At 35.1% G+C, this 24,633-nt stretch overlaps 1 protein-coding gene across 1 annotated transcript; it reads left to right on the top strand.

Annotated features, from left to right (window-relative positions):
- Positions 1 to 4,610: 4,610 nt before the first annotated feature.
- LOC114396301 (ABC transporter G family member 31-like) lies at positions 4,611 to 19,357 on the top strand. The gene is made up of 23 exons (XM_028358209.1): positions 4,611 to 4,958; positions 5,679 to 5,799; positions 6,090 to 6,178; positions 6,856 to 6,940; positions 12,938 to 13,094; positions 13,199 to 13,275; positions 13,376 to 13,520; positions 13,923 to 14,224; positions 14,311 to 14,592; positions 14,955 to 15,271; positions 15,365 to 15,525; positions 15,607 to 15,710; positions 15,813 to 15,969; positions 16,127 to 16,302; positions 16,416 to 16,748; positions 16,840 to 17,130; positions 17,232 to 17,315; positions 17,506 to 17,639; positions 17,849 to 18,076; positions 18,182 to 18,353; positions 18,440 to 18,527; positions 18,817 to 18,983; positions 19,076 to 19,357. Exons 1-23 carry the CDS (start codon positions 4,618 to 4,620, stop codon positions 19,355 to 19,357), a joined length of 4,293 nt encoding a protein of 1,430 aa, XP_028214010.1. The 5' UTR covers positions 4,611 to 4,617.
- Positions 19,358 to 24,633: the final 5,276 nt, after the last annotated feature.

Below are 24,633 nucleotides of genomic sequence, written 5' to 3'. Positions count from 1 at the left end.
AACAGACTTGAAGATGTTAATTTATAAGCTTATGCCACTGAAAAAGCCTTTCCTAGATCCAGGTTCCATACCAGGTTGTATAGCCACCCCTTGTGGTCAATGATAAGTTACATTAGTAGTTCCTCCTCCCAAACCAAAAGAGGTCTTTTCCAATTCCATCTCCATACAGAGGTATCAGCCGCTAGGGTAGGCATGTGCATCCTTGAGAAAAGACTAATGTCGAATAGTTCGAGTTTTTTTATCCCAAGACCTCCTTTTGATCTAGGCAAGCATACCTGATCCTAGCTGATCCAGTTAATCTTCTACTTGAAAACCAATTTTGCTCAATACCTACATTTGATTTTTCTAGGAAACGGATATCTCTCCACCACTTTGATCATGCACTACCTATTAGTTGTAGACTCCCATAAGCAAATATGCAACAATTTTTTACACCTTGTGATTGTTGGGAATAAATACTATGTTTAAGATCCAATCCATCATGTTATTAATATCAGTAAATAATTGTTCTTTATTTTATTATCATATTTATTATTTTATTAACGTGTTAATTTGACAAGTCCTTGATTAAAATTAAATGTTTGTTATCATGATAGATATTATGATAATGAGAAACAAGTTTTTTATAATTTTAATCTAAATTGTTCTTGATCATATGATTATTGTGAATAAAACATCAATAATTCGAATGGATCAACATATATGTAATTGTCTTTATTAGATAAAGATTAATAAATCTCATTTATTAAATTGTATATATAGATGATGTATATACATATGGCATCATTGAACTGACTTACTTGAAAATTCCTAATAGTAAATATTACTAATATGTCAATAAAGAATTCTTAAGAAGAAATATAATAGTTTCCTTTGACGTGAGATTATTATAGTAATTAAGAAATTATTTGTTATATTTTAATTTTGGATAACTAATGTCTTTGGACACTAGTTGAATGAATATTTGATATAATTAAATACTTGTAAAATTAATGATTAATCAAGAAGGAATCCATCAATTCTAGTTAATGAATTTGAGCTCTATGATAGAATTAAGACCTTCATCAAAACAATTAAATAAAAGAAGAAAAGAGTTTCTTAAATCATTCATTGATTAAACATGTTGGCTTATTAGAGTTTGATAATAATAGTATACTCTAGAGTTAACCTTGAACTATAAATAATGAAATAAAATATTACATTATTCTTATATTCTATTGGTTCTTGAGGATAAAAGATGTTACTTCATGTTATTTGAAAGTTAAGGAATGTTGAAGGAGTGTTGCTAGACAACTACCTTGATTAGTAAATTAATTATGATTAATTTAATATGGGTTTAGTATTGAACCTACGAGATCATATACAAATAAGTGTTTCAATCATTGCAAAAAAAATAATTTATTTGATGATTAAATTAGAGAATTTAATTTAATCAAATAAGCATTTTAGTGGAATATTATTATATTTTTTACTAGCACCAAAAATATAATTAATATAGAAGGTAGTATTATTTTATAAATGTGAAAGTTATCCATAAAATAAGAATAATATTCTAGTGTTACATCATGATTAATTATCGTCATTAGTCATGCGATTAATTGTGAATTTTATATATATATATATATATCAGGAAGTTTCTTGAAATAAAATACATGAGATAATGTTTATTTTTTATAAAGATAAAGAGATATAAATTTTTTTTTCTTTGAAAAAAAACTCAAATCCATATCTCTTTAACATTATAAATAGAAGTATCTATCTAAGGAAAAAAAAATGCACCAGATTCAAAATAAAAAAGTTTAATTCTAGTTTTAAATCTGAAAAATAGAAAAATAATTTGTTCTTTAGAGTTTCATTCATCAAAGAGTTAATAGGAGAAATTGATTTCGGTTATGGATACATGTAGAGTCTTTACATTATTGAAAAAAAAAATTATTTCAAGACCACACATCCAAGTACATAAATCTGTTTTTCTCTATTTATTGTTATTGTTTAGTTTGAATGTAAAATAAATCCTAATTTTTTTCTCCAAGTGTTTGTAACACTTATATAACGATCACTGATGTGGTTTTTGTAGACCCTATCCTTCATAACCATTCTTCTAATAAGGCCAAGTTAATTAAAAACTTTTAGCTTCTTAATCCCTAACCCCGTCATTCTTCTCTCTACATACATTTTACAGACAACCCAATGTATATTTTTGTGTTTAGCATCACTCCTTTCCCAAAGAAATTATTTAAAAGAGACTCAAGTAAGAGAATAATACATTTTGATGCCTTGAAGAAGGAAAAAAAAAAAAACTAAATTGGATATGACGACATGACTAACTGTAAAAGCACAATATTGCCACCATCCAAAGAGATATGTTTACTATTTCAACAACCATGGACAGAACCAGGAAAAATGGTTAGGGGGGACAAAACAATATTTATCACATACAGTAAGCAAAATCATGTAAAGAATCGGGTTTCTTCCATGTTTGGGGTTATATCCATACTTTTTTTTATATTTTTTTACTAGATTGTTCAATGATCTTCCTAAATTGTAAACTTCAAGGATATTCATTTATACGTTTAAAATTATATAAAAAAATGGTGGCAGTATTGCAAGTTTGGTTGGTATTCTACTTAAAATTATCCAATTTTCAATCTTGTAATTATAAGATCACTGTTTGTTTTTTTGTAATCCTGGTATAAGATCATTGTGACTGATAAATAAACGAAATGGTAAATTAGTTAAATGCGTTTAGGATATTAATACTGTGTGTTGGCTCAAGAAAACTTGAGAAGGAAGATGAATCAAGTCACTCTTTAAATTTTTTAGCAGAATAAATGAAAATTCTAAAACTTGTGTGAAGATTAGTGGCTTATGAAGAGACCATCTAGCTAGTGATAGACAATAAACCAAAATTAACCCACTCAAAGAGTAATGTTCCTAATAAATACGAATGAGATCTCCAACAGAAAAATTGAATGTGTGCATATTATTAACTTTAAAGCATGAGTCTTTTGTGTATAATACATATAATAATCCTTAAAATTCTATTGAGAATTGTGTTTTACACAAATTGGGAGTGTGCCAGTCATGAAATTTCTACATATATAATTATAGAAATTTATAATAAAAGAAATGAAGTTAATATTACTTGTAGTGAAATTTTTAATACAATATGCAAATTAATTTCAGCTTATTAATCAAGGGGTCGAGTGTTATAGTGTAGACAACTTTTGGGGATTAGCTCGAATGGGCGACTCAAGGAAAATAAAAGAAATCACACCAACCTTATAATGTAGGGAACATGCTATCTCTGTCAACCAACGATCATCAACATGAACTTTAATAAACTTTTATGAAAATTCATCTTCAAGCATGACAGCACCTCAAATAATCTGTAGTAACACCTTTATTGCACATACAATCTTATAACTTCTTATCTCCAATTATAAGAGTGCCACCTACAAATTATAAATGACTTATTATGCCCTAGAAACTCTAACTTATAACTAGCTAGGGAAAATATAACTCCAATTTCTCAGCCTCGCCAAACATATCACACTTGGCTTTCTACTACAATAAAGAACAAGCTAGAAAGGGGAGTGAGGATCCCATGCATGCCTTAAACTTCTTCACACATTGAATTCCAATTAACTAGGACAAACACTATGACTGTAGAGATAAACATTCTCAAATCTTAGATCTTCATTTTAGTAGAAACTCCATCCTTATCATCATATAATCTTAGAAAAATGACATTGTCATATTATTAAAGAAAGGCTAGATATCAAATATTAAGTAGGGAACGGAAATACATTTTTTTTATATCCTTATTAATTAAAATATTAAGCTTACTATTTTTATTTTATAAATTATTTATACATGTAGAGGTCCGTTATTTAAAAAAAGTTGTACATATACTTCCTCTATAATTATATGCTTGCATCGCATACATAATAACTTTAAAATAAGATGTAATTGCCATTAATACTAATCTTGAAAAATGTTCATATAATTATTCCGATTATTAGGTTAGAAAACAAAACAAAATAAGGTAATATTTTTTTTATAATTATTAAAAACATATAAATTTTATTTTGTCAAACCTAAAGGTCTGTACTTATAACTTAGATGTCATATATATAATATATAATATTACTAAATGAAATGTAACTCTAAATATTTGTTTAACAAAACTTATATGTATTTATTTAATGACAAAAGACATATATTCCTCATGTAGCATGTAGTATATCCAAAAAAAGAAAACAGTGTTTCCTTCTAGAAAGGGACCACAACAAACAAACAATCATACAATGGGATTGGGAAATAAAGACTTAAGAGGGCATCATATGCGGTAGCTAAATTTGTCTGGTTGCTCGAAACCCTAGCATGGTAGACTTGGTCACCCGTGTGGCCATGCATCACTTTATGTACATGTGGGGTTCGTATTAAATAGCTAATGACCCCAAATTCTTCTCTTCAACGTGCATTCTTTTATTTCATTAACACTACCATTTCTTCTCCTCGCCATTCGTTCACTTTCATCAAACATTATATATCCTTCTTTCCTCTTTCCCGAATTCTCTTTCTCCTAATAAGAGAGTTAGAGAGGAAAAAGCCATGGCAATTGCAGGATTTAGTTTCGACATGGCATCGGAAAGGGAGTCCTTTGCAAGGGCTTCCAATGCCGAATGGGTGGAAGAAGACGAGGAGGAGCTTCAAATGGCTGCATTGTTGAGGTTGCCAACGCAGAAGCGTGTCAACACGGCGTTGGTGAGGAAGCCGTCTTCGGACACGAGCAACAGAGGTGACTCAGGGAAGAAGAAGGCCAAGGTTTTGGAGCAGATTGATGTGAGGAAGCTGAATCGCTCCCACCGTGAACGCCTCGTCAAGGATGCTTTGGCAACCAATGAACAAGACAATTACAAGCTCCTCTCTGCCATCAAGGAACGCTTTGACAGGTAAACACTTTTCCATCTTTTATTTATATCTATTTACCATTATCATTACCATTAGATCATATATAAATGGTTAACATTAAAAAAAATAAAAAGAGAATTGTTTTCTTTGTAGAGAAATGAGACCTAGTGTGCGTTTGGAAACCCATTTGCATCATTGCAACAAGAATTTCCACTTTTCAAAGCATAAAAATGAGAAGCAAGAATATATAGTTTTTCTGTTGAGCAGAAGACATTTGCAAGGTTTCCAACTAGAAACCAAACACACGGCTAGGTAGAGGTACAGACAGTTTGCATAGTATCTTAGGTTTAAACCTTGTAACTGTCATTGCACACTAAAATTATAAATGGAAAGATTTTTTTACTATCAATTAATTAGAAATTACTGTATATATGAATTTTAAAATAATTATTACAAAAGTACCATACATATATATATATAATAATTTGTGACTAGATAAGGTTAGAATTGTTTCAATTTTTTGGAAAAGAAGACTTGATTGATTATCTATATGCTTCTTAGCTGAAAGAATGAGAATTCCAGAGTCACTATAAGACTGTTCCCTCGATAATTTACAAATGGTTTTTCAGTCCGTTAATATACGAGCAACCGACAAAAAAAATAGCAATTCTCATGTTGAGGCTTATTTTGTAATATTACATGCATGAAAGGATTTATATATGATTTTGCATTTAAATTACTTGTATTGTTGAATGCAAAAGGGTTGGATTGGATGTACCAAGTATCGAAGTGAGATACAAAAACTTGACAATTGGAGCTGATGTTCAAATAGGTTCAAGAGCTCTGCCAACTTTGATCAATTACACGCGAGATGTCTTTGAGGTTCATATCTATTACTCACTCTCATACTGATTTACTAATTAATCAAATTATTTTTTAGTAAAAATATTGATTATGGTTTATGTGTAATAACATTAGTTCAATAATATTGTCCGTACTCTAGCTCAATAATTCGATTAGGTTTTCTGTTAGATAATTAATATAGAAGCACAAGCGCTTAGCCCTTGATCTCCCGCCATTGCTATATATGTCTTAATCCATGATTGCTAGTGATTAGTTACTAACTTAATTACAATGCAAAATTGATTCATATCAGTAATGGTGGCATCCAGGGTATGATAACTGGCATGGGAATAGGTCGACCTCAAAGACATTCCTTGACCATCTTGAATAATATCAGTGGTGTTGTCAAACCTAGAAGGTATAATGTTTTTCTGTTATTTTACATTATTTATTGAGTGAACTATCAATTTGATCCTTGAAATACTACTTTTTCCTAAATGATCAATAAAGTAAGAAAAACTAAGTAGTCTTTAAAGTGTTAGAAATCCTGTCAAGTAATCTCTTAAATATTGAAAGATTTTTCAAATTAATCTTTGAGCATTAACTTAAGAACTAATTAAACTGATGAATATCCTATACTTCAAGGATTGCTTAAACAATTTTAATACTTTAGGGACAATTGAGGTGAGGATAATAGGTTGAGAACAAAATTGGTGGTTTATTCAATTTCTAATTTTTTTTTTCCTAAATACACACGATAAGAAATAAGGATACACAATATAATTTTTTTAAATAATTAAGGGACTATAATGTATAAGGAGTATAGTGAAATGTATTTAAAACAATTAAGAGAGTTAGCATAGAGACAAAAAGAAAGTATATTGTGTGCAATCTGAAAAAAAAAATAGATATGTGAATGTAGTTTACTCAAATTTAGCCAAACATTTGAAACGGGCTAGTGAACTGAATCAATTAATTTTTTAATATTTTAATGTGCAATGTTATAATAGAATTTTTTTATGGAGAAATTTCAGAGTTTCATATATGTTTATATCGTAATGAATATCAAGCTTAACGTTATGTGTTGTTGTGTAGGATGACGTTGCTGTTAGGACCTCCAGGATCGGGCAAAACTACCTTACTTTTGGCTCTTGCGGGAAAGCTTGAAAGCAACCTCAAGGTAGTACAAATTCTATGCAGGATTAATATTCTCTACGGTCCTAAAGAACTAATTGTTAAAATTAATTTAATTATGACTAATAAATAGTGTATGCACTTATTAAGTAAAGGATTTTTACATTGTTATTAAGTTACAAACTGTCATATACAATAATTTAGATGTTTACAATAACTACTTTAAAATTCATAATTGATTTGACAATATAAATTTTGGAGTTCATGGAAATTAAACTCTATAACCATCATCCGTGTGGGTTATATATATGTATTACTTTACAATTTGTAATTGCTAATATTATAGGTACCTTTCGGTTCTTTGAAACAAATAGAATAGGAATTGAGCAAAAATTTGTGATAGAACCACTGCTGGGCCTAGTATTAATGAAAGGCCCAATCCTGCTGAAAGACCCAATCCTGCTGTGTGGAGAGTGTACGTTCGTAGGAGTAAGAAGGTGGGGAACCATTCTGTTAGTGATGGGCAAAGGGAATCCGTGAATATCCCTGAATTATAGGAAGTGGTTAGCCGTGAGTAATATATGGGGGGAGGAGTAGTGTTTGGGGATGCACGTTTATGGTTAACATTGTACGAGGAGAATCTTTTCTCTGGAGGAGCATTTGCTCTGGATATTTGCTGTAGTTTTCCCAATATTTCCATTAATCAAAAACCCGTTTCATTCTCTTTACCATTTACACTGTTTAATTCATACAATTTATCTGTGAGTTCTATCATTGGTCCGACCTGCCGGATCGTTCGAAAGGAACCAGTGAAGGGTGATTTATGCCAAAGAAGATGACAAGACTGGACGAGTTGGAGGATCGGGTAACATCCATGGAGAAGACGTTTGAAGAGCGAGTATCGGCGTTGGAAGAAACTTTTCGTCAAACGTTTACAGAATTCCGTAACACCTTGACAGAAGAGTTTGCAAGTTTTCGCCGTGAGCCTGAAACAACTCCGGTGTCGTCGGCGGCGGAAGAGACGATGTCAGAATATCGGATGGCAGTGAAGAAGGTGGAATTACCATCGTTTGATGGTGAGGACCCAGTGGGATGGATCACGCGTGCTGAAACGTACTTTGAAGTTCAAGGTACATCAGAAGAAGTGAAGATTAGACTGGCGAAGCTAAGTATGGAAGGAGCTACAATTCATTGGTTCAACTTGTTAAGGGAGACAGAGGACGACCTGACGTGGTTGAAGCTGAAACAAGCCTTAATGGAGAGGTATGGTGGAAGGCAAAGTGATAACCCTTACGAAGAAATGAAAGATTTGCAGCAAACAGGGACGGTGGATGAGTACATCACTGCTTTTGAGTATGTGTCGTCACAGGTAGGGAGACTACCCGAGGAGTAGTACTTGGGTTACTTCATGGGAGGACTCAAGACGGATATTCGACTGAAGGTGCGGACACTGAATCCACGTTCAAGAACTCAGGCGATGAAGATTGCTCGTGATGTGGAGACGGAGATGCGTGGGTCGTTATTGCCTAGGGGTGGTGTTGGTGGGCCACGCAATTGGAAAGGAAGTGGGTCAGCAGGATCTGGGCTTAATTGGAAAATGGGTTCTGGGTCTCATCATAACCCGAGTTTGACCCGAACAGGAAACGGGTCAAATAATTATTCCAATGGGCCGGTTCAAAGCAAAACGGGTTCTTCTCCATCTAACCCAAGTGGGAATGCGAATTCAAGCAACAGTACCACGAAATCTGGAAGTGACGAAGGAAGAAGGTATGTAGGCGAGCGCAATCGTGGCCTCAAACATCTACCTTATGCGGAACTGATGGAGCGTAGATCGAAGGGGTTGTGTTTCCGGTGTGGAGAAAAGTATCACCCTCTTCATCAATGTGCTGAGAAGCAACTCAGATTGGTAATTTTGGGAGATGATGAAATGATTAATGAAGAAGGTGAGGTAATAGCCATTGAAGTTAAGGAAGATGAGGAAGAAGTGCTAGATTGCAACTCTATGGGATTGTGTGGAATCACTGAATCAAAAACAACATTGAGCAATAACCCTCCTACTACACTACGCCTCAAGGGAAGTTTGAATGGAATATCGATTGTGGTCCTAATTGATAGTGGCGCCAGTCATAATTTCGTTTCACTTCATGTGGCCACTGCATTGGGGTTAAATGTGGAACATGGAAGATCCATGGGAGTAAAATTGGGTGACGGTCACCGAGTAACAACAAAGGGGAGATGTAGGAATATGGAAGTACATTTGGGTAAGTTTACCACTCAAATTGATGCTTTTGTTCTGGAATTGGGTGATCTAGATATGATCTTGGGAGTGGCTTGGTTACAAAGGTTTGGAAAGGTGACTTTCGATTGGGAGAAAATGACCATTAGTTTTGTTTGGGAAGGAGAAAGGGTAGAGTTGCAGGGCCAATTTTTCACCACCCAGGATGTATCAACGAACAACACAGTTCATACTTCAATGGATTCCTTGCACAGCTTGTTAGAAGCAGAGATGGTACCAGCAGTGAATAAAGACACACCAGAGTTGATTGGGGCACAGAAACAGGAACTTGATGAATTGTTGAGCAAATTCAAAGGAGTTTTCGAAGAGCACAAAGGGCTGCCGCCAGAACGGGAGATTAATCATACCATTGAACTACAAAAGGAGGCAGGACCAGTTAGTGTAAGGCCCTATCGTTACCCTCATCACCACAAGGGGGAGATTGAAAGGCAAGTTCGAGATATGTTGAGTCAAGGTATCATTCGAAACAGTTCCAGTGCTTTTTCAAGTCCTGTCATTTTAGTTAAGAAGAAAAATGATTCATGGAGGATGTGTATCGATTATAGGGAGCTGAATAAGGTCACAGTTCCGGACCGATACCCTATACCTGTGGTGGATGAACTATTGGATGAGTTACATGGGACTAAGTATTTTTCTAAACTGGATTTAAAATCCGGTTACCATCAGATTAGAGTGAAGAAAGAAGACGTGCAGAAAATAGCATTCCGAACGCATGAAGGTCATTACGAATTCTTGGTGATGCCGTTTGGATTGACAAACGCACCGGCCACTTTCCAATCCATTATGAATCAGATTTTCAAGCCACACCTCCGTAAGTTTGTCCTAGTTTTCTTTGACGACATCTTAGTATATAGTAAAAGTTGGCAAGAGCATTTAGCACATTTGTCTCAAGTGCTAGAAGTGTTGCAGCATCACTGTTTTGTAGTTAATCAAAAGAAGTGCAGTTTTGCGAGTAGAAAGGTGGAATATCTGGGCCATGTAATTTCTGAACAGGGGGTGGCAGTAGATCCATCTAAGATTAATAGCATTTTAGAATGGCCAATCCCTCACAATGTTAAAGGAGTGAGAGGATTCTTGGGGTTGACCAGGTACTATCGGAAATTCATTGTTGGTTATGGCAAGATAGCTAAACCGTTAACCGAGTTAACTAAGAAAGATGGGTTTCATTGGGGACCAGAAGAACAGAAGGCCTTTGAGAATTTAAAGAGCGTTATGATTCAAGCCCCCGTCTTAACCCTTCCAGATTTTACACAACCTTTCGAGATTGAATGTGATGCATTTGGGAGAGGAATTGGTGCGGTATTAATGCAGAAAAAGAAACCCATCGCTTACTTCAGCAAGGCTTTATCTAAAAATAATCTGAGCAAGTCAGCATATGAGAAAGAGTTAATGGCATTGGTGCTGGCTGTTCAACATTGGCGCCCTTATTTGTTGGGAAGAAGATTTGTGGTGTATTCTGACCAGAAGAGCTTACGTCACTTGCTACAACAACGTATCACTACAGCTGATCAGCAGAATTGGATAGCTAAGTTACTAGGCTATCACTTTGAAGTAGTTTACAAACCTGGTCCTGAAAATAAAGCCGCTGATGCACTATCAAGGATTCATGAAGAAGTAGAATTAAAAGGAATAACTTCATTCCCTATATGTTTGCAAGAGCAACAAATTCAACATGAAGTCAGGAATGATCCTTATTTGCAAAAAGTGGTGACTGATTTACAACAAAATCCTACATCTCAACCGGGGTTCCAATTGATAAAAGGAAGGCTGCTTTATCATAACAGGTTGGTGTTGTCTTCAAGTTCTGATTGCATACCTTTAATGTTGAAGGAATTTCATTCTTCCGCTACTGGTGGCCATTCGGGGTTTTTGCGCACGTATCGAAGAATAGCTGGAAACCTTTATTGGGTAGGAATGAGAAAATCAGTTCAGAAATTTGTGCAGAGTTGTGATGTGTGTCAACGCCAAAAATATTCTGCATCTTCTCCCATGGGTCTGTTGCAGCCATTACCAATTCCGGAGCGGATTTGGGATGACATCTCAATGGATTTCATAACTGGTCTACCAAAATCAAAGGGGTATGAGGCTATTTTTGTAGTAGTGGATAGATTATCTAAGTATGGACACTTTATTCCCTTAAAGCATCCATACACCGCAAGAAAGGTGGCTGAGATTTTCACCAAGGAGGTGGTGCGTCTTCATGGTATGCCTCAATCTATTGTCAGCGACCGTGACCCCTTATTTGTCAGCTTATTTTGGAAAGAGTTATTCCGTTTGCAAGGGACGGTGTTGAGTATGAGTTCTTCCTATCACCCGGAAACGGATGGGCAAACCGAGGTGGTAAATCGGTGTTTGGAAGCATATCTTCGTTGTTTTGCATCAGAACAACCGAAGGAGTGGTCACGATGGATTTCTTGGGCAGAATTGTGGTATAATACCACATTTCATGTGTCTACGGGTACAACACCGTTTGAAACAGTGTATGGAAGAAAACCACCTACTGTGGTGAGATTTCTTCAAGGAGAAACTAAGGTGGAGGCTGTAGCTACAGAGTTGATTGATCGTGACGAGGCTTTACGTCAATTAAAGTATCAATTGATTCGAGCACAGGAACAGATGAAGCGATATGCTGACAAGAACAGAAAGGAGTATTCGTTTGAGGTTGGGGAGTGGGTATTTCTGAAGCTTCGACCTCATCGACAACAGACGGTGACACGACGCATTAATCAAAAACTTGCTCCACGATACTTTGGCCCTTTTCCTATCCTTAAGAAAGTAGGAGCTGTGTCCTATAAGCTGAAGTTGCCTGAAGGAAGTAGAATTCATGCTGTGTTTCATATATCTCAACTTAAGAAGGCTATAGGGAATTATTCGGCTGAACCACAATTACCAGAAGGATTAGAGGTGGAGCCAGAGGCCTTAGAAGAGCCGGAAGAAGTTTTGGCTTCAAGGTCGGTCACGGAAGGTGGACAGCGCGTGCGACAATGGTTAGTGCGTTGGAAGGGACGAACGATAAAAGACACCACTTGGGAGGACGAATCAGTTCTGAAAAGTCAATTTCCCTCCTTCAGTCTTGAGGACAAGACTGTTGCTTCTGGGGGAGGCAATGATAGAACCACTGTTGGGCCTAGTATTAATGAAAGGCCCAATCCTGCTGAAAGGCCCAATCCTGCTGTGTGGAGAGTGTACGTTCATAGGAGTAAGAAGGTGGGGAACCATTCTGTTAGTGATGGGCAAAGGGAATCCGTGAATATCCCTGAATTATAGGAAGTGGTTAGCCGTGAGTAATATATGGGGGGAGGAGTAGTGTTTGGGGATGCACGTTTATGGTTAACATTGTACGAGGAGAATCTTTTCTCTGGAGGAGCATTTGCTCTGGATATTTGCTGTAGTTTTCCCAATATTTCCATTAATCAAAAACCCGTTTCATTCTCTTTACCATTTACACTGTTTAATTCATACAATTTATCTGTGAGTTCTATCAATTTGTGTCTACACGAATGATCGTTTTGTTAGTGTAGTCTAGTTATAGCACAATAACAAGTGAAACACTGAAACCAATGTGCTTTAAATCATTATACCAATAGGAATTAAGATTGATTCTACTGTATAGCCTTTATCTAACTGAAACAAGTTCATTTCTGAATTGTCAGCATACCAAGAATTTTGATACGTCATAGCATTCTTCAAAATTTCATTCTCATTATAGAATTACATTAGAACTTTGATCCTTTAATACCTGTGCAGAAAAGTGGTAGTATAACATACAATGGCCATGAGCAAAACGAGTTCTGTATTCAAAGGGCTTCTGCATACACTAGCCAAACTGATAATCACATAGCAGAACTGACAGTGAGACAAACTTTTGATTTTGCTAACAGATGTCAAGGTTCAAGTGATGTAGGTATGTATATAACATATTAGTTTCGTTATGTGCCATTTTTAGTTATTTCTATTTTCCATTTCAGAATTCAATACCTTAATTTCCTGGTCTAATGTCATAAACAGAAATTGTGAAAAATCTTGAACGCTTGGAGAAGGAGAAAAACATACTGCCAAGTCCAGAAATTGATGCATTCATGAAGGTTGTCTCATCTTATAAATAATATCTGAAAAATCATGCATATATGCAAGTTCAGGGAAGTCCTCTAATTTGCGTTTTTTTAAACTGATTTTACTCAACAGGCAACACTTGTTGGTGGCAAAAAGCACAATGTGATGACAGATTATGTTTTGAAAGTGCTTGGTCTTGATGTATGTTCAGATACGGTTGTAGGAAATGATATGTTAAGGGGGGTCTCTGGTGGCCAAAAAAGGAGAGTTACAACAGGTGATCTCTCTCCCCTTTCTAGGAATTTGTTACAATTTTCTTTGAAATCTGGCTCTTGTTGTGATATATTCTTAAGTTAATCTAACTGGATTACCTCTTTAATGTATCATACAAAGAAAGAGGGTCCAAATTCAGTCCCTCTTTAAGGAGATTTCATTTAGAATTTTGTTTTTGACTCCTGAGATTGGAAATTAATATATAGTAATAGAGAAACTAACACAGTTCATACATTTGAATCCATATTTGTTCTAGGAACACATAATTTCTAGATGATACAAAATTCAATCCATATTTGTTTTGACTGTGTCTATACCAGAAATTAAGACATTATGAAGGCACTAATTGAAGTTAAAAATTGTAGCAAGCAATGACATACTTTTGCATTTCATATTTTTTCTCCAGGAGAAATGATTGTTGGACCACGAAAAGCTCTATTTATGGACGAAATATCGACTGGACTTGATAGCTCTACCACATTCCAGATAGTGAAATGCATAAGAAATTTTGTTCATCAAATGGATGCTACTGTTCTGATGGCTCTACTTCAACCTGCACCAGAAACATTTGAGCTCTTTGATGATCTTCTGCTTCTGTCAGAGGGGTATGTTGTATATCAAGGCCCCATAAAAGATGCGCTGGAGTTTTTTGAATCATTAGGCTTCAAACTTCCATCCCGCAAGGGAGTTGCAGATTTTCTTCAAGAGGTATTTGTAGATTTTTGCTCCTTTAATGGTCAAACGCAAATGCTTTATGAAATTATTGCTTAAAACGTGTTATTTTCCTGTGTCAGGTGACCTCTAAAAAAGATCAAGCTCAATACTGGGCTGATTCTTCAAAGCCATATAAATTTATTTCAGTGCCAGAGATTGCAGAAGCCTTTAAAAATTCCAGATTTGGAAAATCTGTAGAATCCATGTGTACTGCTCCCTTTGATAAATCAAAGAGTCATCCTTCAGCTTTGCCCACAACTAGATTTGCTGTGCCAAAATGGGAGCTCTTTAAGGCTTGTTTCTCGCGAGAGTTGACCTTGCTCAACGGGCATAGGTTTCTCTATATTTTTAGGACCTGCCAGGTATGTATATATATACTCAAGTAAATAAGGATGCACTTGTCTCTATATTTTTTCAATTCTTAATATTTTTCAACTTAAAAGTAGAGCTAATATTTAAATGTAGATCATAGATTATCTCCAAGGCTCCAACAAATTTCCCTGCCAATCAATTCAACATGGAAAACATATAGACAAGATGATCATAAGTTTAGAGTTTCAAAATACACACGATGTATCAATATAACGCCTAATGTTTGTGAATTCTTTGTATCACTCACAGAACATTTGTTAGAATATAGGCTTGTGCTTTGTGAATTTCTCAATTATTGTTTGTGGGTATCTTCTCATGATTCTAAATTTGACAATTTCTCTTGCTGCCAAAGGTTACATTTGTTGGAATTGTCACATGCACAATGTTCATTCAAACAAAATTTCATAATAAGGATGAGGAATATGGCAATCTCTACCAATCTGCACTATTTTTCGGACTCGTACACATGATGTTTAATGGCTATTCTGAGTTGACACTCATGATAGCTAGGCTACCTGTCTTTTTCAAACAAAGAGGCAATTTATTTTATCCTGGATGGGCATGGTCTTTGGCCACTTGGATTCTTGGTGTACCTTATTCCCTTGTTGAAGCTGTTATATGGTCTTGTGTTGTATACTACACTGTTGGATTTGCCCCTGCTCCTGGAAGGTACTTTTCTTTACATCCTTTGTTGGGATTTTCTTTTGGTTGTTTAAAAAATATTCAAGACTAATAATCTTTGCATTCTGATTAATATTTCAGATTTTTCCGCTACATGCTTTTGCTATTTATGCTTCACCAAATGGCATTAGGTCTCTTCCGGTTTATGGCTGCTCTTGCACGCGATATGGTCATTGCTAATACATTTGGAACAGCTGCATTGATGATTATCTTCTTGCTGGGAGGATTTATTATCCCAAAAGGTAGGCTGCACCAAGAGCTACTGCATAAAATGCAGATATAATGGAGTTTTTTGATTAATGATTTGATTCTTACTCATATAGGTATGATTAAGCCATGGTGGATTTGGGGTTACTGGTTGTCACCTCTTACCTATGGTCAAAGAGCAATTTCAGTCAATGAATTTACTGCCACAAGATGGATGCAGGTATTTCATGCACGCTAATTAAATTTATTCTTGCTTTTCTATCCTTATTGCTAGCGGTTTATAGAAATTTATGTAAAAGTAATTATGGAAACTGTGTTTTAGCATTCGGCTTTTGGGAGCAACACAGTTGGCCTTAATATTCTCAAGGGATTCGATATACCAGCTGAGGATTACTGGTATTGGGTTGGTTTGGGAGTTTTAACACTCTACGCTCTTATTTTCAACTGCTTGGTCACTTTGGGCTTGTCCTATCTGAATCGTAAGTTTAGAACAATTTTCCTTATCTTTTTATTCTCATTTAAGCAATGAAATTTCTTTTGGTATGCAATGGTTTGATCTCTAAGAAGGCAAGGACTGTCATTTTCTCGAATCAAAGGATACTAGTTTATGCTCCTTTTTGCTTTTGAATGCCACAGCACTCCAAAAAGCACGTGCCATTCTTCTTGGTGATGAAGACGATTCAAAAGAGAGTTCTAATAAAAATGGATCTAAATCTAGTGGTGATGATGGAAAAGCCAAGGGAATGAGTCTTCCTTTTGAGCCTATGACAATGACATTCCACGGTGTCAATTATTATGTTGATATGCCAAAGGTGGGGGGCATTTGTAGTTTCAGTTTCCTGAATTTTTTTTTTTTCAAAGACAAATACAAGTAGTAGAAGCTTCTTCACCTTTAATTCTTTCTGAATGAACTTGCTTTTCACAGGAGATAGCAAATCAAGGCATAGCAGAAACTAGGCTAAAACTCTTGTCAAACGTGAGTGGCGTTTTTGCACCTGGTGTCCTTACAGCTTTAATGGGATCAAGTGGAGCAGGAAAGACCACTTTGATGGATGTTCTTGCTGGAAGGAAAACAGGAGGATATATTGAGGGTGAAATTAAAATATCTGGCTATCCAAAAGTGCAACAAACATTTGCCAGAATATCAGGATATGTAGAACAAAATGATATTCATTCTCCTCAGCTGACAGTTGAGGAGTCCCTGTGGTTTTCTGCATCATTAAGGCTTCCAAAGGAAGTAAGCATGGAGAAAAAGCATGTAAGTTCCTTGCTGAACAAGTAATGATAACGAATAGTGTTAAGTGTGCTTAATTATAATCAGTTCATTGACATAGTAATTTGTTCTTCAGGAATTTGTTGAACAAGTAATGAAACTAGTGGAGCTTGATAGTTTAAGAAAGGGTTTGGTTGGAATGCCTGGTACTTCTGGCTTATCAACAGAGCAGAGAAAGCGACTGACAATTGCAGTCGAGCTTGTAGCAAACCCTTCCATAATTTTTATGGATGAACCTACATCTGGACTTGATGCGCGTGCAGCGGCCATTGTTATGAGAGCAGTTCGTAATACAGTTGATACTGGTAGAACAGTGGTTTGCACCATACATCAACCCAGTATTGACATTTTTGAAGCATTTGATGAGGTTAGTTGTTCAATTACTATTTCTAATCAATTTACTACTGTTATACCTATCGATTAAGTAGCTTATCTAAGAGGTTCTAAACTTTGATTCTTCATTCCCAGTTACTTCTCATGAAACGTGGAGGACGAGTCATATATGGAGGGAAGATTGGCAGGCAATCAGATATAATGATAAAATATTTTCAGGTAACACTATCTTTCAATCATTTCTTTTACATTTTTACATTCCATTCATACTTCTTGCTTTTTTAAGAACATGAAAGAGCTGTGAACAGATTAAATTACTATATCAGTTTAGAGTTTAGACTATAGAGTAGTACCTTGTTGAGTTTATTATAATTTTTAAGTATTAAATTTATTCCTATTTGTTCTGCAGAGTATTAAAGGAACCTCCTCAATCCCCAGTGGCTACAATCCAGCTACTTGGATGCTTGAGGTTACCACACCAGCTGTAGAAGAGAAACTTGGTGTCGACTTTTCCGAAATTTACGAAAGTTCTGAACAATTCAGGTTCTTATTTATTTTCATGTGTGCTACTGGCATGGTCTTGTATTTGAGGAATGTATAAGATCTATGAATAAGATAAACAATAATAGCAATATTAACAACACAAGATCATCATTTTTTAGAAATATATAAAAGTCATTAGGTTACAACCTTATGCATAGAAAGATTGTTTTCCATGTGGGATTAATGATTCTGTCACATCTTTACCTCAGGGGGGTGTTAGCCTCTATTAAGAAACATGGACAACCTCCTCCTGGCTCAAAACCATTGAAGTTTGACACAATATATTCACAAAACACATGGGCACAATTTCTCAAGTGTTTATGGAAGCAGAATCTAGTGTACTGGAGGAGCCCACCGTACAATGCAATGAGGATATTCTTTACAATCATATGCGCCTTCATATTCGGTACCATATTTTGGGACATCGGTACTAAAAGGTATGCTTCCTTTATAATTCTCATTTTGTCATAAGAAAAAGTATCTTATCAATCAAAACAAAAGCAAAAGTAGTTATGATAACCATGTCACTGAATGTTCTTCAGGCAAACTACGCATCAAGTGTATGTCATAATGGGTGCACTTTTTTCTGCATGCCTTTTCCTTGGAGTCAATAATGCATCTTCTGTACAACCTGTTGTTTCAATAGAAAGGACAGTGTTTTATAGAGAGAAGGCTGCTGGAATGTACTCTCCAATCTCATACGCAATAGCTCAGGTAGGTGCCGTTCTACTAGGAACTATTTTTAAGGCTATATTTCACTTGCAAATTGCGTGTATCATGTTACTTCATCTTATTAACAGGGGCTGGTGGAGATCCCATATGTTGCTCTTCAGACAATAGTATTTGGTGTAATCACATATTTCATGGTCAATTTTGAAAGGGATGTTGGTAAGATCTCAAGTTTCCATATTGATATGCTTCCTGCATCATGAACCGGTTATCCACCTAAAATTTACATCAACAAGGACTTTTCACTTTAGTTACATGAATCATAACTCATGTATGTTTAGAAGATAGTAGTTGAAGATGTTCAACATGAATAAAATCTGTGTGGTCTCAGCAGCCAAAGTTTAAGAAATTTTCTGCCTACATATTTATTTTTTCTTATGTTGTATTCCAAAATTTGTCCTCAGACAAACACTAACATAATACTACGGCTTTTCTTTCTCTTGTTCAGGAAAGTTTTTCCTCTATCTTGTGTTCATGTTCCTCACATTTATGTACTTCACCTTTTACGGCATGATGGCTGTTGGCATTACACCTACACAACACTTTGCAGCTGTTATTTCTTCTGCATTTTACTCTCTATGGAATCTTGTATCCGGATTTCTTATTCCAAAATCTGTGAGTGAAATAGCCCTTAATTATGTAGATTTACTTGTATCTAACCTTTTTCTATTTTGGCCCTGATATCAATGAGTCTTGCAATGTTTCAGCATATACCTGTATGGTGGATGTGGTTCCATTATCTCTGCCCAGTTTCTTGGACACTACGTGGTATTATCACATCTCAACTTGGTGATGTGGAAGAAATGCTCGTGGGACCTGGATTTAAAGGCAATGTGAAAGAATTCATAGCTGCTACTCTTGAATATGACACTAAAATTAATGGAATGTCATCAGTGTTGCTGTCAGTAATTGTGCTTATTTGCTTCAATGTCCTTTTCTTTGGTTCCTTTGCTGTGTCCATTAAAGTCTTGAATTTCCAAAAGAGGTGATTCAAGAAATAGTGTTCAAGATCAGAGAAGACACTGCTAAACACCGTGCCATTTGGCCTTTTCTTTTTTGAGCTAGGATTCTTTCAAAATCAACTATTGTAGAAGCTCCAATTTCTGCCGTTATTCTACCTATTTTTCATCATTGCAAGCTTGGAACTAGGAAGAGATTCACTTAAAGAATGTGGAACCTTTTTGTAAAAGAAAAATAAAAGGATTATGGATTGAATTTCAGACATATTGTTGGTTTTGTGGAGAAAATTATAAAAAACAGAGGAGAAAAGAGAGACAATATGTATGCAGAGGAAATAGAATTATTCTATTCTAATTCAAATTGTTCTCAGCAGAGATACAATAAATAGCAAAAGATAAACTAATTAGATAACAAGATATTAGCAAAACAGAATATTAAAACTAACTTGCTCCTTAAAGATAGGAACCACTTATTAACTAGGCTAATCCATTACAACTGACTTACTCCTAAAATATAGGAAACCAACTTATTTACTAAATCCTATTTTAAAAACTGAAAAATAAAATATTATGCAGTTACAAAAGTATATCTTCAACACTCCTCCTTGCTTTTGGAACTGCAAACTCCAATTCTTTGAGTTCAAGTTTGTTGATAGGTAGTGACTTTGTAAACATGTCAGCCAGTTGATCTTTAGACTTGCAGTAAATTAAGTTCACTTCTTCACTTTGTTGCATCTTTATCAAATAATAAACCTTGATGTTGAAATGTTTAATCTTCCCATGACACACGGGATTGTTTGTGATAGCAATGACTACTTGATTGTCAACAAAAATTCCAATTTTGTTCTTTTGAGAAAATAGAATGTTTGGCCTTGTTGTAGTGAGATACATTGGACATCCAATCAAACTCCCATAATATCCTTCATCAATGTTATCAACACCTTCTTCTTTGCTAAACTTCTCCTTTTGATTCATTGGTGTGCTAACAGACTTGCATTCCTCCATTTGAAACTTCTTCAAATTTTCTTTTGCATATTTCCTTTTTTTCATGTTTAGCATTCTTTCAAGATGGCAATGATCAAGTCTCTTGTGCCAGATTTCCGAGGGTGTGACTTGAGTGAAATAGGTTGTATGATCCTCCTCTACTGGATCAAATGAAAAGCTTTTACCTTTCATTTTAACCCTTAGAACTTCCCGGCCAAAAATGTCATAGATAAAGCAATGTTGATGTTCAAATGACACTTTAAATCCCTTTTTAATCAACTGACCTACACTTAGCAAGTTTTGGTCAATGTTAGGTACATAAAGAACATCTGATATTAATTTGATACCTGAACATGTTGAAATTGCAACAATTCCTTTTCCTTTTACTGGAATATAGCCACCATTTCCAATTCTGACCTTTGAGACATTAGTTGGCTTCAAATCCTTGAATAGAGTCTTATCATATGTCATGTGGTTCGTACAACCACTATCAATCAACCAACTTTCACTTGATTCACTACTCAAGAAGCTTGTGGCCACAAACAATTGGTCCTCCTCGTCTTGATTAGCAATCTGAGCTCCTTCATCATGGTGATTTTTGTTGGGGCAGATCACCGCTTCATGCCCTATCTGGTTGCACTTGTCACATTTTGCATCTAGTCTCCTCCAACATCTGAAAGGTGCATGACCTTTTTTGCCACAATGTTGACAAGGTGGATAATTTTTCTTTTTATCCTTACCTTGGTGGTTTGCACTGTTTTCACTGCTTGCTGGTTGATTCTTCTTGAAAAAATCCTTTTTGCTTTCATCAATTTCATGATGTTTGGCGGGCAAAGCACCTTCGACAACACGATCTTGCCTCATCAACCTTTGCTGCTCTTGAGCTTGCAGGGCATGTAGCACTTCTGCCAATGTGATTTTCGACAGATCTCCAATGAAGCTATAGATGCTTCATACCTCTCCAACACCGTTACCAAAATTTTCTCTACAATTCTCGAATCAGCAAAATCACTTCCCAACAACTTTATCTTGTTGGCAATACCCAACCATTTGTTTGAGTATTCTTTGATTGTATCTGACTCTTCCATCCTTTGAAGCTCAAATTCCCTTCTTAAATTCAGCACTTGCATGTTTCGTATTCTATCATCTCCAGCATATTCCTTTTTCAAATAATCCCAAATTGCTTTGGGTGATTTAAGAGTCATGATTCTGATGAAAATCATTTGTGAAACACCAGTGAACAAACATGACCTCGCCTTTGCCTTCTTCATCTTTCTTTCCTTGTGATTTTTAATTTGGGTCGTGGTGGGATTTTCAGGCAGCGGATATATTTCATAATCCTCTTCCACAGCATCCCACAAATCCAAAGATTCCATGTAGGATTGCATTTTCACTTCCCAAAGATCATAATTCTCTCTATCAAAGATTGGAAGAGTTATGTGGGAAAAACTTGCTTCACCTTCCATGGTACAGATCCCGTAAGAACAAAGCTCTCGATACCAATTGTTGGTTTTGTGGAGGAAATTATAAAAAACAGAGGAGAAAAGAGAGACAATATGTATGCAGAGGAAATAGAATTATTTTATTCTAATTCAAATTGTTCTCAGCAGAGATACAATAAATAGCAAAAGATAAACTAATTAGATAACAAGATATTAGCAAAACAGAATATTAAAACTAACTTGCTCCTTAAAGATAGGAACCACTTATTAACTAGGCTAATCCATTAAAACTGGCTTACTCCTAAAATATAGGAAACCAACTTATTTACTAAATCTTATTTTAAAAACTGAAAAATAAAATATTATGCAGTTACAAAAGTATATCTTCAACACATATGTATGTAAGTAAATATTTATAAATAAATACATTTCATATTTATATGAGTTTTATTTATTTTTTGTAAAGTCAACTTGTTAATTACAGCATGCTACATATTGTAGTTAGAAATAGAATGACAAGATATAAAAATTGTGTTCAGCTTAGTTGCTTAGTTACCGTAAATTTGTGTTTATTTTAATTTTCGTCCTTAAAATACTTTAAATAATATTTTTTTATTGTTGAAGATAACGTTTTATATATCGTAAATTAATTTAAAAAGAATTTTTATTTGTAAATAAATAAAGTTTTAAAAAATGATGAGGTTTTATAATTAAATAAATAAGGGGAAATAACTTTATTAATTAAAATAATGGCTTGAGAGAAAATAAAAAGAGTATTTTATTATTCATTTGATGGAGAATAAAGTAGAGTTTCTTTTTTTATAAAATAATAAAAATAAATAAATAAAATAAATAATAGGTCGTGAATACCAATCTATAAATAGAAAAATGCTAGGTCGGTTTTCAGACTGATTCCTTAGTCGCGTCCTCCGCCTCTCAATTTTGTTTTCCCTTCTCAACCTCTCTTTTCTCGTAGACCATCAAACATGTCTCAGAAAAATGACGATCTCGAACTCATTTACCGTTGGATCATCGTGAAATTTAAGCACTAGGTTTGCAACCAAATTCCGAGCATTCTCACCGTTGGGAATTTCAAAATCTGAGCTTAGAGGAATACCCTTCGCAATGTAGCCTTTTATTTTCCCATAGAAACCCAAAACTGTCTCGGTAAAACTATGATCTCGGAATAGTTTACCGTTGAATTATAGTCAAATTTGGATATGTTGTTCGAAATTAAATTGCGCACACTTTCATCGTTGGGATTTGCGAGATAATATTCGTGGAAGGAGAAAAAGGAATCACATGAAGATAGTACAAATGGAGGCTTCAATCCCTTCTCTTTCTCTCTAACGTTTGAGAACCCTATCAGAGCAACCAGAGGAATTTCAGGAACTTGTCAGAGATGTCTCTATCTCTGTCGGAAGACACGTGAGCCCACTTAGAGGTAAGGGATGAGTTATTCACAATTGGGGATTAGTGAGAACATGTGTAGGGATCCTTAGAGGATTAAATTAGGATTTTATTTTGGGATATTTATTAAGTTGCAATTTTTCCTTTATGATTATAAATAAAATATTTATGATCTAATGAGAATTGCTTGATAAATTGTGCTCTTGATATTTGTATATTTTGACCTATGATTTTGATATAATTGTGTAATATTATTTGAGGGTTTTACTCCCCAGGTTGTGATAGTCTTTTGTATAAATTGTTATATTGGGGATATGAAATGATGATTCAAACTGTGAGTATGTGGTGAATTGAACATGTGATGAATGATGAAATACATGTATATTGATATGTGTATTGTGTTGTGAGCTATGAATTGTGCAATCACACAACTGTAAGACTCTTTAAAGGCGACGAGTTTTGCGCGACGAGTATTGTGATGAGATCCACTGTGGGAATCCAACGGGTTAAAATGACTTTGAAAATAATTGAGTAATTGTGTGTATTGCATAGTTCATAGGTAAAGTGTATATGATTCATGAGGTGTGATAACGTGTTAAATTGAGATTATATCGTTGTGATTGAGATTGAGTATATGTGATAAATTAAGTATGTATATGATTGAGATATATATGTGCATTGAGATGTTGTGTGCATTGAGTTGTGAACTATGAATTGTACAATCACACGACCATAAGTCCCTTTAAGGGTGACGAGTTAAAATTATTTTGAGAACAATTGAGGAGTCGTGTGTTTTGTACAGTTCATAGATAAAGTTTGTGTGCTAAAATGTTTTCTAGGTTGGACCTGAATTAGGAGGGAGAGACCCTAACGGACTCTTCAGAGTGTAGGCCTTGAGGGTCACCCGGTTTGAGTGCTCCTTTAAACCTGTGCCGATCCCACATAGTTAGAGCATTCTCGCAAAACATTGTGACCCTAACTGGTCTCTCTATGATATTACTTAGTAAGAGTGACTTGACTTGCTAGTATGTGGTTTGTCTTGTCATGTACTCCTAGGCGCCCGACGAGATTTTTCACTGATATGATACCACATTGCATATAGGATTGAGTCTTAGTGTATCTGCTGCATAACACTTGTGTATTGTTCTATATTGATTGATTTGATGATATGGTGTTTTGACTATTGAGTATGCGAATGTTGTGAAAACGAATGAGACATGTGGTGAAATAACGTGAGTGATGCTCAAGTAAATTGTATTTTGTTACATAATATTTATACATATATGTTATCTTATTTTTTTTCTATTAGTTAGGAATGTGATGACTCACTCCCTCTATTGTTTGTATTTGGATTCTGTGATGATCTTGAACTTTGTGTTCGGGGGAGTAGATGACTAGGTGAATTACTTTAAGGAACCTTGTGCTGAAGGACACAATGTTGTGATAGGATGTGACATTAGGGTATAAGTT

The sequence above is a fragment of the Glycine soja genome, chromosome 18 (assembly GCF_004193775.1).
Source record: "Glycine soja cultivar W05 chromosome 18, ASM419377v2, whole genome shotgun sequence".
NCBI lineage: Eukaryota > Viridiplantae > Streptophyta > Magnoliopsida > Fabales > Fabaceae > Glycine > Glycine soja.
The sequence above is the reverse complement of the archived record's forward strand: the minus strand, read 5'-3'. Positions and strand labels throughout refer to the sequence as shown.

What these genes read in the sequence shown, in the direction of transcription:
- LOC114396301 (XM_028358209.1), top strand. Translation starts at nt 4,618, where the DNA reads ATGGCAATTGCAGGATTTAGTTTCGACATGGCATCGGAAAGGGAGTCC. An exon ending in TCAAGGTTCAAGTGATGTAG is followed by an intron (nt 13,095 to 13,198) that starts GTATGTATATAA and finishes TGTCATAAACAG; the next exon opens with AAATTGTGAAAAATCTTGAA. An exon ending in CAATTTTGAAAGGGATGTTG is followed by an intron (nt 18,528 to 18,816) that starts GTAAGATCTCAA and finishes TCTCTTGTTCAG; the next exon opens with GAAAGTTTTTCCTCTATCTT.